We start from the raw sequence: 14,801 nt of genomic DNA, 5'->3' as shown, positions 1-14,801 counted from the left end.
ACACAGACCACGAATCCTGTGCCATTAACCACGAGTCCACAGCACTCCACATTAATAATTAATATTTGTTGGGTAGGTCATTTGATTCACAAAAGCTTTCTTGGAGGAAGAGTACACGCATAAAGGAGTGCATCTTCTATTACAAAATCGTAGATGCAAGACGTATAGGGACAGGAAAAAACTGAACCCCAAATTCACAAAATGTTCCAAATGCATCTTCTAATGTAGCATTCAAAAACTCCATAAAAGAAAAGCAAACAAACAAGATTACAAATTTATCAGTTTACAAATGTACATCCATCATACTAACCACATTTACAAACATCCATGTATCATTGCAGTAGAATGCACAAGGTTTTCATTTCCAACTTGGTTGTAAACTAATGTAAATGTTGTAATGAAACTAATATTAAGTTGATAAGGCACTCATCAAATTAATATTAGTTTTTAATAATGTTTAAGTTCGAAATTACACATATTTTTTCCATTTGCTTTTGAGTAATTTACTTTTGTCTCATGTACACAGAGGTGCTAAATTTTTTTCATTTGAAATATAAGTTGCAGTCATTTAAACTCAACAATTACTCCAATTATTGAACAATCCAATAACAAAATGTAAGGAAATGTTTACATTTTATGCAGGAGCAGGGCTATATCTTATCCTTAGAAAACACATCATGCATTGACTTTCTATTTGCTGAGACGAATCTGAGAAACTTGAATTGCCCTCTCGTGGTTATACTTTCCCTTTTGTTTAAAATGTACACTGGGTAATATTTTGAAAATGTGCACTCATCCCTATTTGCAAACAATGTGAAGGGTCATTCCTTTGCCCTCGTTATTGGGCCACCAGATCTAAGATTTTATGGGAAGTAGGCTGGGCGTTGAGGTCCAAGATTTTTCAAAGGGGAAGTGGTTAAAGAGTCGAAGCATACAGAGACCATAGACCTTAGAAATAACCAAATATACAGTATTGTAGAATGTCATTCAAGGGAATTATGTTCTTTTTCAGTGATAACAATGTTCAATGTCTGATGGAAGTTGTTGGCGGATACACTGGCTTGCCCCCAGTTTAATTAATTTGTCCTTACACTCGGTGATAGACCTTTACAGACTCTGCAGCCACTACCAGATCACCACCTGATGTGAATGTGATGCCCTTTGGACAACCACATCCCTTGATCACACATCCAATGTACTTGCCATCAGGACTGTAATACAGAATATCACCTGTTGGGTACAAAGCAACATAGATGCTGCCATCACTGTCACAGCACACACCAGTAGGGTACCCATTCACCTGCATGTTGCTGGTCACGTCTACTGAGAATACACTGGCACCATAGTAGTCTACACATACCAACCTTTGGTCGCCGTAGTTTGTGTAGATAAGGCGGTGATTGTGCATTGTCAGATAATCTCCAATCAGTGGAACAGGCAGTCTCCTGATGAGGGATCCATCTGGGTTGTGTAGAGATATCTCACCCTTGCTTCTGTAACTCACTGCTATCAGATTGCTGTCATCCACTGCAAGGCATGCTGGTTGGCTGTCTGACTCTCTACCTGGTGTGAACTGATGGAGGAGCTGATGTTGCTTGCTTAAGACCTTGACTACTGGACCATCTAAAACAAGGAGCTTGTCATCCTTGCTCACTGCAATGCATCTTACATCATCACTGAGGCCATTTATTTGCAACCTTTGTGGGATAGGAGATGGTTTCTGATGACTATTGAGCATTAAAACTGTGAATAGGGCGTTTCCAGCAAATGTTCTAGTTCTAGATAGTGCAAGTATTGTATTGTTAGATAGCCCAGCAACAACTGATTTAATTGCCTGGGTTAATCCAAATGTCTTGATTTCAGTCTTCAGTTCCCATTTCTCCATCACACTTGATCTTGCAGGTCTTGGTGATTGATTTGCTGCAGCCTGTGGTTCTTCCTCCAGAATGAGTCGCCCAAGTGACCTCTCACCTTCTTCAAAGTCCATGACGGTCAACCTGTCAGGAACTTGCTCTGGCTGTTTCCCTGTCAATTCACTGAGGTTATGCAAGAGTTTCTGCTGAAGTTCAAGAATCTCATAGCAACTTGCTTGATTCATGAGTTGTTTCACCTCCTCCAGCTTGTGCTCTGTCTTTGTCACTTCTTTCCTGTTGTTAGTTTGAGCAGCTTCAAATGTTGTTACTCTTTTTTGATAAATCCTGTCAGTTTCTTTTAACAGTTTCTGCTCCTCCTGTCGGATCTTGGCAACCTCTTGGTCAGCCTTTTCTGAGATTTTCTTTTTGGTGTGTGCAAACATGGTATTGAGTTTCTTGCAAGATTTGCATGTCTTCTCTAAGGTGTTGTTCAGTTTTGTTTTACTCTTACCAACTCTTACAACAAGTTCTTCAATTTGTTTCTTACATTTCTCAAAAGCCACTGGTAGGCCAATGAGAGAGTGTTTTGCATGATCAAGTACAGAGCAGGTTGTGCATATGACTTGCTTACATGTGTTGCAGTAGACATTGAGATTTTGATCTGGATGGTTACCACATTTTTGAACTTCTCTTTTTTTACTCTTGTAGGCAGTCTCTCCTGATCGAAGTTGAGCCAGTGTGTAGATTTTATGAGATTTCATCAAAGTCATACGTTCATGTGCCTTTTGACATTCTTGACAGAGGAAATGATCACAGTCCATGCATCTTGAAATTGCCTGATTCTCCTCATCACAGTTTTGACATTTGATATCTGTCCCTTGACCTTTCAGCAGCTTTTCCTGCATTGTAACTTCCTCCACCAGGGCACTGAATGCAAAGTTATTAGGGAGATCAGCAATGCCAGACTTTTTCAACATGGTTTCACGTCTGCACAGAGGACATGTCAGCTTTGTACCACTAGGATCTTGGGTCTTTTGGAGTTTGTGAAGACATTGCAGGCAAAAACTATGCAAACAGTCCAGCAGTTTGGGCTGCCTGAAACGGTTGGTGCAGATGGAGCATTCCAGATGATCCACACTAATCTTCTCCAACACTGATTTAGCTGTAACATTAGATGCCATCTTCACTGTTTGGTTTGATGTGATAGGTGTAGATAGACCTTTAACCTGAAAATGAAGCACATTACGTAAAAGGTTTTGAAATATATGCATTAAAATTTCAAACGATAATATGGTTGGAATACGTTTAAATGTACATGTACAGAAGTCACAAACTCATGTCTATCTAGTTCAATATTCAGACAATTGAAAGAATATTCACGTTATATGCATGATTCAAACCTGCAGGCTGTTTTTCCAAGAAAATAGCAATCAATCATAACAGTGTGGAGTATAGGGTCTACATTGTCAATGTAAGAAAAATGCCGCATTATCAGTTCAGTTGTTACATATACATGTATGAGACATTTCTCACCACATAAGGGGAATTGTACATTAAGGTTCATTGAAAGTCAGTCCCAAGTAAGGTGACAATTGACATGTTTTCAATGACAAAGAAAGAGTGGTTTAAATCACTACGCTGAATAAAGATGGCACTATGACATCGAAAGCTACACTGCTACATGTACACCATTTTTAAAACGGAAAAGGTATCTAATCTTTTCTTATTAACGTAATGGAGAACAAGATCAGTATACATGCTGCTGACAAAGAATGTCTTTGGCACCGTTAATTAAAATAGCTTGTGAGTTGACCTGACTAAGAGTGACTTCTGATTTACTTTAGCAGGATGGGGCTATAAGCTCTGAATGAAGCAGATCATAACAGACAGTTCATACACTTTTGTTGTACCTCTGCTTTTTCTTTTGCAGACCCATAACCCGGGGAAGGGGAGTATCTACTTTACGGTCATAGAATAAGAAAATAGTTCAAGTAGGCCTACAGCAGCCGGCCTTTTTTTTCAATTTGAAAGAGGCACTAGTTTGTAAACCAAAAAAAAAGTCTCCCTGAATTATTTGTACTTTTTTTTATCACAAAGCAACACGCCTGCCAAGTCTTTTGATAGGTCTAACACTAGTTTTGCAAGTTTAAGTATCAACAAAAAGCCACATATTTCAGTCACAAGTACAAGGAGATTCATGTACATGTATTCCATCTCTGGATTATTCTAACTGGTTTGACAGATCTGCCTGAATGTCCGTTACATAAACATGTAATTGGCAAGGATTCAGTTTACATGTAGTTATTACGAGATAGGATGCAAGTCCATTTGTTTGCAATCCATTAAAAAAAGCTTACCTTCACTACACATGAAATGAGCCATTGCTACCTACCCATTCTAATGTCAATACGGCAATGGTAGAAATGAGCAAAGATGGCGATCTACTGTATGTATACGCCCCTCTGTACAGCCATTTGCAGTTCCCGGATTCCACTTGTGTACAGCTTTGGTATGCACCTGTAGTTAAATAAAATAGAGCATGCAGACTAGCTGTGTTTTATTTGGATCCAAAGGTCTAGTGCTTGTGGTATGAGCATGATGATTGACAGGTTTACCAGAAGGGTAAACATGAAGAAGTCACAGGGATCACAAAATAATTACAGTTATTCTAAGCTGACTGTGATTTTGTTTAATATCTTTTGGTATGTCACAAATCAGGATACTCAAGTCCGTAGTACAGGCCAAAATAAATCACTAAATAAAAGAGGTACAAGTATAGAATCAACCAACATGGATTATTTTCGTAAGGTGGTTCTTTGTTCTTTCTTTTTTATTTCCTTTATATTTATCTATATTTTAGCTAGTATTCAATTGGTATTCATAAATAACTCAGACAGTTTAGCCATTCCTATTGGTCGAGAGCCCGTCACGTGGCCGGTCTTAAACGGATGATAAAGACATGGCTAGCTGGTCTTAAACACTTTTCCAGTGTCACAATAAAATGTGGACTCCTAAAAATCCAGTGCCTCTTACCGTTTCATTGGTTGAACGTTCACAATCCTCACGTAGGCATGCGCAACACTACCAGTGAGTAACATTAGATGCAATCTTCACTGTTTGGTTTGATGTGATAGGTGTAGATAGACCTTTAACCTGAAAATGAAGCACATTACGTAAAAAGTTTTGAAATATATGCATTAAACTTTCAAACGATAATATGGTTGGAATACGTTTAAATGTACATGTACAGAAGTCACAAACTCGTGTCTATCTAGTTCAGTATTTAGAAAATTGAAAGAATATTCATGTTATATGCATGATTCAAACCTGCAGGCTGTTTTTCCAAGAAAATAGCAATCAATCATAACAGTGTGGAGTATAGGGTCTACATTGTCAATGTAAGAAAAATGCCGCATTATCAGTTCAGTTGTTACATATGTATGAGACGTTTCTCACCTCATGAGGGAAATTGTACATTAAGGTTCATTGAAAGTCAGTCCCAAGTAAGGTGACAAGTAACATGTTTTTAAAGACAAAGAAAGAGTGGTTTAAATCACTATGCTGAATAAAGATGGCGCTATGACATCGAAAGCTACGCTGCTACATGTACACTATTTTTTGAAACGGAAAAGGTATCTAATTTTTTCTTATTAACGTGATGGAGAACAAGATCAGTATACATGCTGCTGACAAGGAATGTCTTTGGCACATTGAGTTGACCTGACTAAGAATGACTTCTGATTTACTTTAGCAGGATGGGGCTATAATCAAGGCCATAGGAAGCGGTGTGGATTTTTCAAATCATCTACTGATGACGTCATGCAATCTTCGAGCGCCCTCTAGCGACAGGTTGAAAATTAGCAAAAATGTATTTTGAATAGATGTCTGTGGCGAAGTTTGTCGGAATCGCCTAAATATTGGTGTATATGATGACCTTGACCACCTTAAGACGTGTGCGAAGTTTTAGGCGAATGACGTCATGAGACCGGAAGTTATAATGAAAAGACTCTTTTTCATTTGAAAATTCCTGAAAAATCAACCATGGCAGTTTTTATATTTGTTTTTACTTTAATTGTTGAGTGAAGGGTAGGTCTAAAACATTTTAAAGTTTCGAGGCGATAAGGGAACTCAAACATACCCTGCACACGCTTAAAACTTCACGTTGACAATACCTCTGCTTCAAAACATGCACATGCACAGGACAGGACGTCCACAATGTACATGTACATGTACATGCACGTACGTTGTACATAGGCACATACATCGTATGTCAGTCAGCCTGCAGCGCACGTGTTGCTGAGGTCAAATGCTGTCCACAGTGACCGTTTTATCCGATTTTCGGCTAACTTTGACAGATTTTATGTTCATGTATGCGCATAGACAGTGACGTATTATAGCACTTTTGGCATTAATCTTTGTCAGATATCATTGAAAGTTGGCATAAGCATAGTCCCTATAGCCAAGATGTGTCCCGAAGAGTGATGTCATGGTGACTTCATCAAGTGATTTATTATGGATTTATGAATAATTAATTTTTCTCATAGACTTTGTACACAGCTTTCTCCAATAATACCAATAATAACAGGCTTATCTTTTCTTTTAATGTATACAAGGCCTTGCATGGCCCCAAGGGTGGATGTTTTTGTTTCTAGATGCTCTGTGGTGCGACCTCAGGCAATTTCTGACCACTTTAATCATTTTTTTTTTAAGGAAAAGATGGTGATGTATGCAGTTCCTGCCTTTATTGTGACGACACTGAACCAAAAATGGGTTCCAATTTTTTTTTTGGGGGGGGGGGGGGTGGCCCACGTTGCCCTCCCCCAATTTTTTCTTGTGTTGTTTTTGTGTTTTGTTTTTGTTTTTGTGTTTGTGTTTAAAAGAAAAGGGCGTAATCATACATGTACATGTCGCCACTAGGTCTACATGTTAAGTTAAACGGAATGGCAATTGGCGGCCACCATGAATTTTAATTGTCCTCAGACTTGTACTTGTGTTTTCTTAAAAAGGAGTGGTTTTCTAAATGAGAAAATAGCAAGGAAGAACCGGTTTTGTGCAAGCAAAATTCAGGGAATAATCCGTTGAAGTTAATATCTTGTTGGAAAATTTCAAAATCATTCAAAGAAAGTAATTACCGCCGTGAATCAGAGTTTATGAAGGGACAGAAAGTGGGATTTGCTATCAACAAGACCGTTCGTCATTCTTTACCTGATGGGATGTGAATCAATTGGAGGATGAGAGACTCTGCGAGCTGATGTATTCTTTTTTGAAAAAAAAAATACTTAACAAATGTGGTGGTCTACCCTATTATAATTCTAGGGCTGGGGTCTGTCCTTGATTAAACACGGATGAAACTGGACACCAATCAATCACTTCTCGATCACTACGGTTTATTACCAATCGGATGCTTGGTCAATCATAGAGGTAGGAATAGAAAACCCCCAAAACAAAACCCTGAAACAAAAAATAAGTATTGCCTATTTATTACATAATACACAGTTTCATAATCATATCTGGGTTCTAGACACACTTTTAGTTCAATAATCGTCTTCAAAAATAATAATAAATATATATAAAACCTTACCCCAGGGTCAGTCAGTCCCAAATGTTAGGATGTCTCATGCATGTACATGGAGTAGTGTACAGTCTGTACTGTGAAAAACACATAGAACTACATGGTTAAACACATGTACATGTGGCCTACGCAGAAAGTTTCATTTTATACCTCACGTGGCTGCAAACTTTACACAAATAAAATGATCAAAGGAAGCTGTAAAGTGGGTCTATGTATCTTGGCTTAATAAATACTCACTTCCTGGAACTTTAGTCCCCCGAAATTATACCATTCTGTCTCATTTCAGGAAGCAGGGTTGTCATTCTTGAGTTCCTAACATTAGTGTACAGCATTCTCCTACATGTGTCCGAATTTCTCATTGATCGCCCACTCGAGCTCTCCGCAAAATTATTTCTCATTGAGGGAAAGTCCCTCCGCACGCAATCGCTGTGCCATAGAGATAAACGATAAACACACCATGCACAATGGCGGTGTCCTATTATATCGGGACTCCCACACAAATACGCTCCGCAGTTCAATCATGTACATACACTGGTATCCATACCTGTGAATTAAGTCTTAAATAAACAGAAATCTTCCCCACAAGCTGGTTGCAAAAAAAAATGTTTTTCTAAAAAATACATAAGCCCTGTTGATGCTGATAGCAAATCCCACTTTCCGTCCCTTCATAAACTCTGATTCATGGCGGCAACTTTCTTGAAATTATTTTGGAATTTTCCAACAAGATATTAGTATCAACGGATTATTCCCTGAATTTTGCTTGCACAATACCGGTTCTTCCTTGCTATTTTCTCAGCTAGAAAACCACTTCTTTTTAAGAAAACACAAGTACAAGTCTGAGGAAAACTAGAATTCATGGTTAAATTCCATATAACTTAACATGTAGTGCATGGCGACATGCGATGAGCAAATGTCCAAAACTTTTCACTACGATAGGCTAAATTGTGACGAATTAATTTTGACGATTTATGTAAAGTTCATCAAGTGACATATAAGGCCTACTGGTTAAACTTGCAGATGTGCAGTGCTCCAAAATGTGTCTGGTACAAATTGCGAAGAATAAAATTCCCTGTATACATGCATAGTGTTTGGGAGGGGGGGGGGGAGTGGCTTTTGGTTACATTTGGGAGGGATTGGGTCAAATCCTGGATCCGCCTCTGCAGCCCTGCCAACTCTAACACATTGAGCGTAAGACTCAAACATTTCAGGTTATTCTCATGCTTTAACGCCGACATGGGATTTCTCATATAAAATATAAAATATAAAAAGATAATTGACTCCAAACTTGAAAATGATGTTTAAATGATGATAGCTCAAAAAAAAGGTTAAAGTGGTCAGAAATTGCCTTAGATTGCACCACAGAGCGTCTGGAATCCAAAATCCACAAGCACCCCCTCACCGGTAAAGGAAGTACAGTTGGGGTGTGACTGACCAACGCCATCTTGCCTAAGTGCAATTCATTTTCCGCGAAGCGCGGCCACTGCGTGTAAATAGAACAAATCCCCTGGTGTACGTGCGTCACACACAAGGAACAGTGCGCGTCAACCAGCGAAATGTTCCGCCCATAAGACGTCATTGTTAGGTAAAAGGGCGCCCTTTTTTTGGAGTGCACAGAGCTCATAGGGCACACTACATGACTGTAACTGATACACTCATATAGAATCATTAACTGATGTTTATTTGGTTCGTTCAGCATTAGCCAAGATGTGTGAAACAAAGAACAAATATAGTATGCTAACTGCTATTGCTCCACCTCATCCCACCTCATCCCACACCCCCATCCAACCCTAGGTGGCAAAACTGTAGCTAACTAATCAACACATTTATAGCTAGCTGGATATGCTAGTGCTACTTCCCCCTCCCCCTCCCCCACTCCACCCCACTTTTGCTGCTCTTAAGTGGTATTCTCAATAACATAAAACAAAATGTGCAAATCTTGTCTCAACACTTCTTAACTATACAAAACATGCCACCTTATTCCCCCTGTTTCTCAGAACTTACTTAATTGAATTTCAACATTCTATTTCAACATTCGGATTTTGCCAAAATTAACTGGCACTTTTTTTTATAGTCCCCACTCTTTGTATGCCCTTTCTGTAACAGGGCGTAAGGCAATTTAAATGTGTACCTTTACATAAAAAAAATAAATTAACCAAAATTGTTATGTACTTGGTTCTAGTCATTTAACATTTCTCACTATGACATGGAATGCATAAGACTTGGAAAGCAATCATTCACCATGAAAGACTAACATGTTAACAAAATTAAAGTATCTTTTGATACGTTTTCTAAAGGTACAATTATTATAACTACACATATACATCTGTTAAAACAGATTTTAAATAGGAAGGCAACCATTAACGAGATGAGATATTAAATTGCAAACTAAGTTTGGTTATATCTCTTTACATATTTTTCAAAGGCAAACTGTTGCCATATATCTGTTTGATTTAGACTTGAAATACATTAAAAAGGATACTAAATACTTATCAAAACAACAGGTTGAATTGCTAAGTTTTATTCAATTTCTTTTCTCATTGTAAAGTTTGTAAAAGAGCATTTCTACATTAAAAATAAACAAAGCAAAGCAATTCATTTCGAAAGCATGTCATGCAAAACTAGTCCTAATCAATTTAAACAAAAACTTTCTCTTCCTTAAACACGATGGTAAAACAAGCAGTGAACAAAATTTTGTTTGCCTCTAAAGAAGATTTCTTAAGATCAAAATATTAGACCCTTGTATATGTATATTTCAAATCAATCCAGTCAGTGAGCAGTTTTCAGCAGTTTAATTCATGTTCAAGTTTATTTAAAGTTAAAAGTAATCTTAGAGTATGTATATGCATGCAGTTTATTTTGTTCTTTCTCATCGATGGTTTAGTTTGCATATTTGTATTATTAGGAACCTCTTTGAGGAAGAATAATAAAGCAAATGCATGTATGTATCTATGCTTGCAAGTATAAGACCCCCGTCACACGTATTCAGAATCAGCAGGAATCAAGCAGAATCAGCCGGAATGAAGAATTTTCAAAATTCGTGCCACATTCGGGAGGGAATTTCAAACTGACCAAGCTTTGTAAGAATGCCGTTCGAATACTTAACATGCGCTTCGAACCCGCCTCGAATGATTCTTGCACATTCCGGGTGTATTAGCTCTCGAATGCAACTTGAATGTAGTTGGAACACAGTAGGAATATTTAGAATGCTGTTAGAATACAGTCAGAATATTTAGAATGCACTTTGATTGCTGCCCGAATTCAAAGAATTCAAACAGAATGCAGCTCGAGATGCATTTGAGGTGCATTCCGGCTCATTCGAGGCGCATTCTGGCAGGCCAAGTGGCTTGGCCTTTCGATTCTCCCTCGAATGCGATTAAAATGTTTCGAATGCTGTTGGAATGCCGTAAGAATATTTAGAATGCAGTCAGAGTGCAGTTAGAATACACTTCGAATGCCGTTCGATATTTCTCCACTTCGAATGCACCTCGAAAGTTCTGAGCATGAGCAAAACATTCGGGCCGGCCACAAGAATGGGCCCAAATATTTGAAATGCACTCAGAATGCAGTCAGAAGTTTTAGAATGCACTTCGAACATCCAGAAATATACAAAGAATTTTCATTCCGACGGCATTCTGGCTCATTCCGCCTCTAGTGTGACTAGGGTCTAATGAATTTCTTCTCACTTACCAGTTATGAACATTTTTCCACTCCATTCCCTCAATTCTTAAAAATCAAACGTTTTGTTCTGCAGCAGTTTTTGATAGAGCCAGCGCTGAATATCCCAGTATTGTCAGGCAGATTGGTGCACAATATGATGGAATTGTTAATTTGATGATAAAAGCATGAAATTTGACACACAGTCAGAGTATACGATTGGAAAGATATTTGGCTGTAAGGCCATCGCAGATTTGTCCTTTGAAAAAAATCATAGGATAACATGCAATGGCTGCCATTTGGAAAATTTTGATATTTTTTTTCAAAGGACAAATCTGCGCCGGATGGCCCTACAGCCAAATATCTTTCCCATGACGTACTCTGACTGTGTGCCAACTGTCATGCTTTTATCATCATTCTGAAAAATCTTATCACCAATCTGCTGAACTAGTACTGTACATGTGCCATCTGTTCTACACGCGCAGTGTTGGATAATCCAACAGAAAATAAATGTTCACAAATTAACTTTTTTATGAACTATTTTCCAATGGCAAAAAAAGACTGATACATTGCAAAAACCCCTTTATTTCATAATTTCTTAATTTTCTTAATTTCAGTAAGCATGTAGATCCATACATGTAGCTCCATACGATTAGCCTAACCTTCAAGTTATATTGTACCGATAAATGCAGTTACTGTGTGTGACTTCAAGAAATACTGTTGCATACTCATTCCTTTTGTATTTTCCATGTTACTTACACGTACACAAATAGATGATATCTTATAGCATTTATGTTTCCCAATATCAGAGTTGTAACGAGTCACTGATTTTTGTGACTCGAGTCGAGTCACAAAAATTTTAAAGAAGTGACTCGAGTCGAGTCGAGTCATTAGGTCAACAAGGTCGAGTCGAGTCGAGTCGAGTCACAGAGTGTGGTCGAGTCGAGTCGAGTCGAGTCAAGTATTTAGCTCGAGTCAATTCGAGTCACAAATATTTGAACACTTAATTACAATAAAAAGCAACAAACACAAGAGAGAAAGAATACAAGTCACCAGTCTATTACGGAAATCCAAAGACATAAAGTATGCTGTATGGTACCCAACCAACAGTTTCCATTGCTAGCTCACGTCACAGATAAGAAGATGTGAAACTTCGGTCTTATAACTGGTTTGGCTTCGGGTCTAGATTTTGTTGTTCGCTGATCGCTGACAACGTTAAAACCTAATTGCATTATACAAAACTGTTTCTGATTATTTAAAGGTGGGCCCGTCCGTATCCATTTTTGTGTGTGAAATCGGGACATGAATTTAGCCAGCGTTCCACCAAGAACTTCAAAATCGCCCGAAACCAATGATGAAACCACGAATTGAGAAATGCGTTTTAAGTCTGGTTCCGGGTTTAGCATTACATGCTATAGAACCACAAGGTGGGAGTCCGCAACACGGTGTATGTTTGTTGTTTCATTATGGAGGAAGGAAACAGACTGCCGCTGTATATAAACGTACATTATTCGCGAACATTAACGTGACGTGAACAAAAACTGGCAACGCGAACGGCGCAGCGTAAGTCATTGCAAATATTTTTCGCAAGTAAGTTTTGCTTTTATTTTGGGACTCGAGTCTTATTAGCCTTCCTCGAGTCGAGTCGAGTCATTCTGATGAGGGACTCGAGTCGAGTCGAGTCATTTGCTCGCAGTGACTCGAGTCGAGTCGAGTCATTTACCCGTCGGGACTCGAGTCGAGTCGAGTCGCCAAAAAATGTGACTCGAGTCGGACTCGAGTCGAGTCATTGACTCGAGTCATTACAACTCTGCCCAATATGCGCCCATTGTATCATCTGCACACTCATCATCAGCGATATCAGTGTCGTTGCTTCTAAATGTACACGGAGGGACTGAATAAACAACATATTGTTTTGATGAATTCTCCCCTGAAAATGTTGTAATGTGTTTTGTCTTGGTGACACCGGAGTAGATTTGTACAGCTTTCTCTCCAAACAGGATGAGGTCATTGTCTTTTGTGAGTATCATCCCATCTGGAGTTTGGCATTTCTTGATCACACATCCCTGGTACTTGCCTTTTGGACTGTAATAGTGAACCTGACTTGAGTGTAGGTCCTTGGTGACAGCCACAAAGATTCCGCCTTCGCTGTCGCAACACACTTGTGATGGGTTGCCAATGTCAGTGTCGTCAATAGCTGGAATGCGGGTGCCATTGTAGTCCACTGCTTGCAGCCCCTCTGAACTGGTGTAGATGACACGCTGATTGCTGATGGCTATAGACCGCTCCATCTTTGGTGCTGGCAGTATTCTGATTATATATCCGTCTGGATTGTGCAGGGCTATTTTGTCACGCTGAAAACCCACTGCTATCAGATTGTTGTTATCGACAGCAAGACAAGTTGGGAAAATTAAATCATCTCCACCAGGTTTGAACTGACACAGCAGCTGATATTTCTGATCCAGGACCTTGACATTGCCTTGATCCAAGACAATGAGCTGATTGTCCTTGTTTACTGCAACGCGCCATGGACGAACAAGACACGGGATGTCCTGCTCTGTGCTTGGGGCATCGAGTGGGAAGGAAATCAACTTTTCCCTCCTTTGGTCTACCACAACTATTTCATTGTTTGAGAAAGCTGCAACGCCAGATACCCCATTGAAGAATTCCTCTGAATTAAACCTTGGCTTTTCTATTCTCAGTTTCCACCTCTTTGTTGTACTCATTCTAACAACCATTTCTGGCTTGTTATCCAGCACCAAACACCCAAGGAAACATTCCTCGGCTTCATTAAAGTCCAGCATGGCCAGTTTGTCAGACACTGTCTCTAGCTTTTCTCTCATGAGATCTTGAAGATTACCCACAACATTCTGACGAAGACTGAGAATGTCGCAATACCTTTCTTGAGTCATGAGTTGGTTCACCACCCCCAGAGTGTGCTGTGCCTGGGCCACCATTTTGCTGTTGTTGACCTCTGCTTTCTCAAACGTCTTAATTCGAAAGTTGTAGTTTTTTTCCAAGTCTTGTAGAAGTTCTTGCTCCTGCTGCTTGATACGGGCAACTTCCTTGGCAGCTTTTTTGGAGATTCTGTCTCTGGTGGTTGCATATGTGACATCTAATGTCTCGTGGGACTCATTTGTATCTTTTATGGCAGAACTCACAGCTGACATTTTCTTGTCAACTGCAGCCACCAGCTTAGCAACTTGATCTTTGCATTTTTCCGCAGCCTCAGGTAAGCTAATGAGGCTGTGTTTTGGATTTCTATGTTCTAACAAAGTGCATGATGTACACAGCAACTGCTCGCAGGTGTTGCAGTAGACATTGAGATTCTGCTCTGGATGCTTGCTGCATTTGGGAACTTCTTCTCTTAGTTTACTCTTGTAGACAATCTCTCCTGATCGGAGTTGAGCCATTGTGTAGATTTTATGAGATTTCATGACAGTCATACGTTCATGAGCCTTTTGACATTCTTGACACAGGAAATGATCACAGTCCATGCATCTTGAAATAGCCTGATTCTCCTCATCACAGTTTTGACATTTGATCTCTGACCCTTGACCTTCCAGTAGCTTTTCCTGCATTGTAACTTCCTCCACCAGGGCACTGAATGCAAAGTTATTAGGGAGATCAGCAACCCCAGACCCTTCCAACATGGTTTCACGTCTGCACAGATGACATGCCAGCTTTGTACCACTAGGATCTTGGCTCTTACTGAGCTCTTG

General features: G+C 39.3%; 1 protein-coding gene across 1 annotated transcript; it reads right to left on the bottom strand.

Annotated features, from left to right (window-relative positions):
- Positions 1-12,881: 12,881 nt before the first annotated feature.
- On the bottom strand, positions 12,882-14,492 carry LOC119726868. Its single transcript, XM_038198720.1, has one exon. The coding sequence runs from the start codon at positions 14,490-14,492 to the stop codon at positions 12,882-12,884; it is 1,611 nt and encodes a 536-aa protein (XP_038054648.1).
- Between the last annotated feature and the right edge of the window lie 309 nt (positions 14,493-14,801).

Source organism: Patiria miniata, unplaced genomic scaffold, assembly GCF_015706575.1.
Source record: "Patiria miniata isolate m_02_andy unplaced genomic scaffold, ASM1570657v1 HiC_scaffold_2, whole genome shotgun sequence".
Lineage (NCBI taxonomy): Eukaryota > Metazoa > Echinodermata > Asteroidea > Valvatida > Asterinidae > Patiria > Patiria miniata.
Note: the sequence above shows the minus strand (reverse complement) of the source record. Positions and strands in the feature narration are given on the sequence as shown.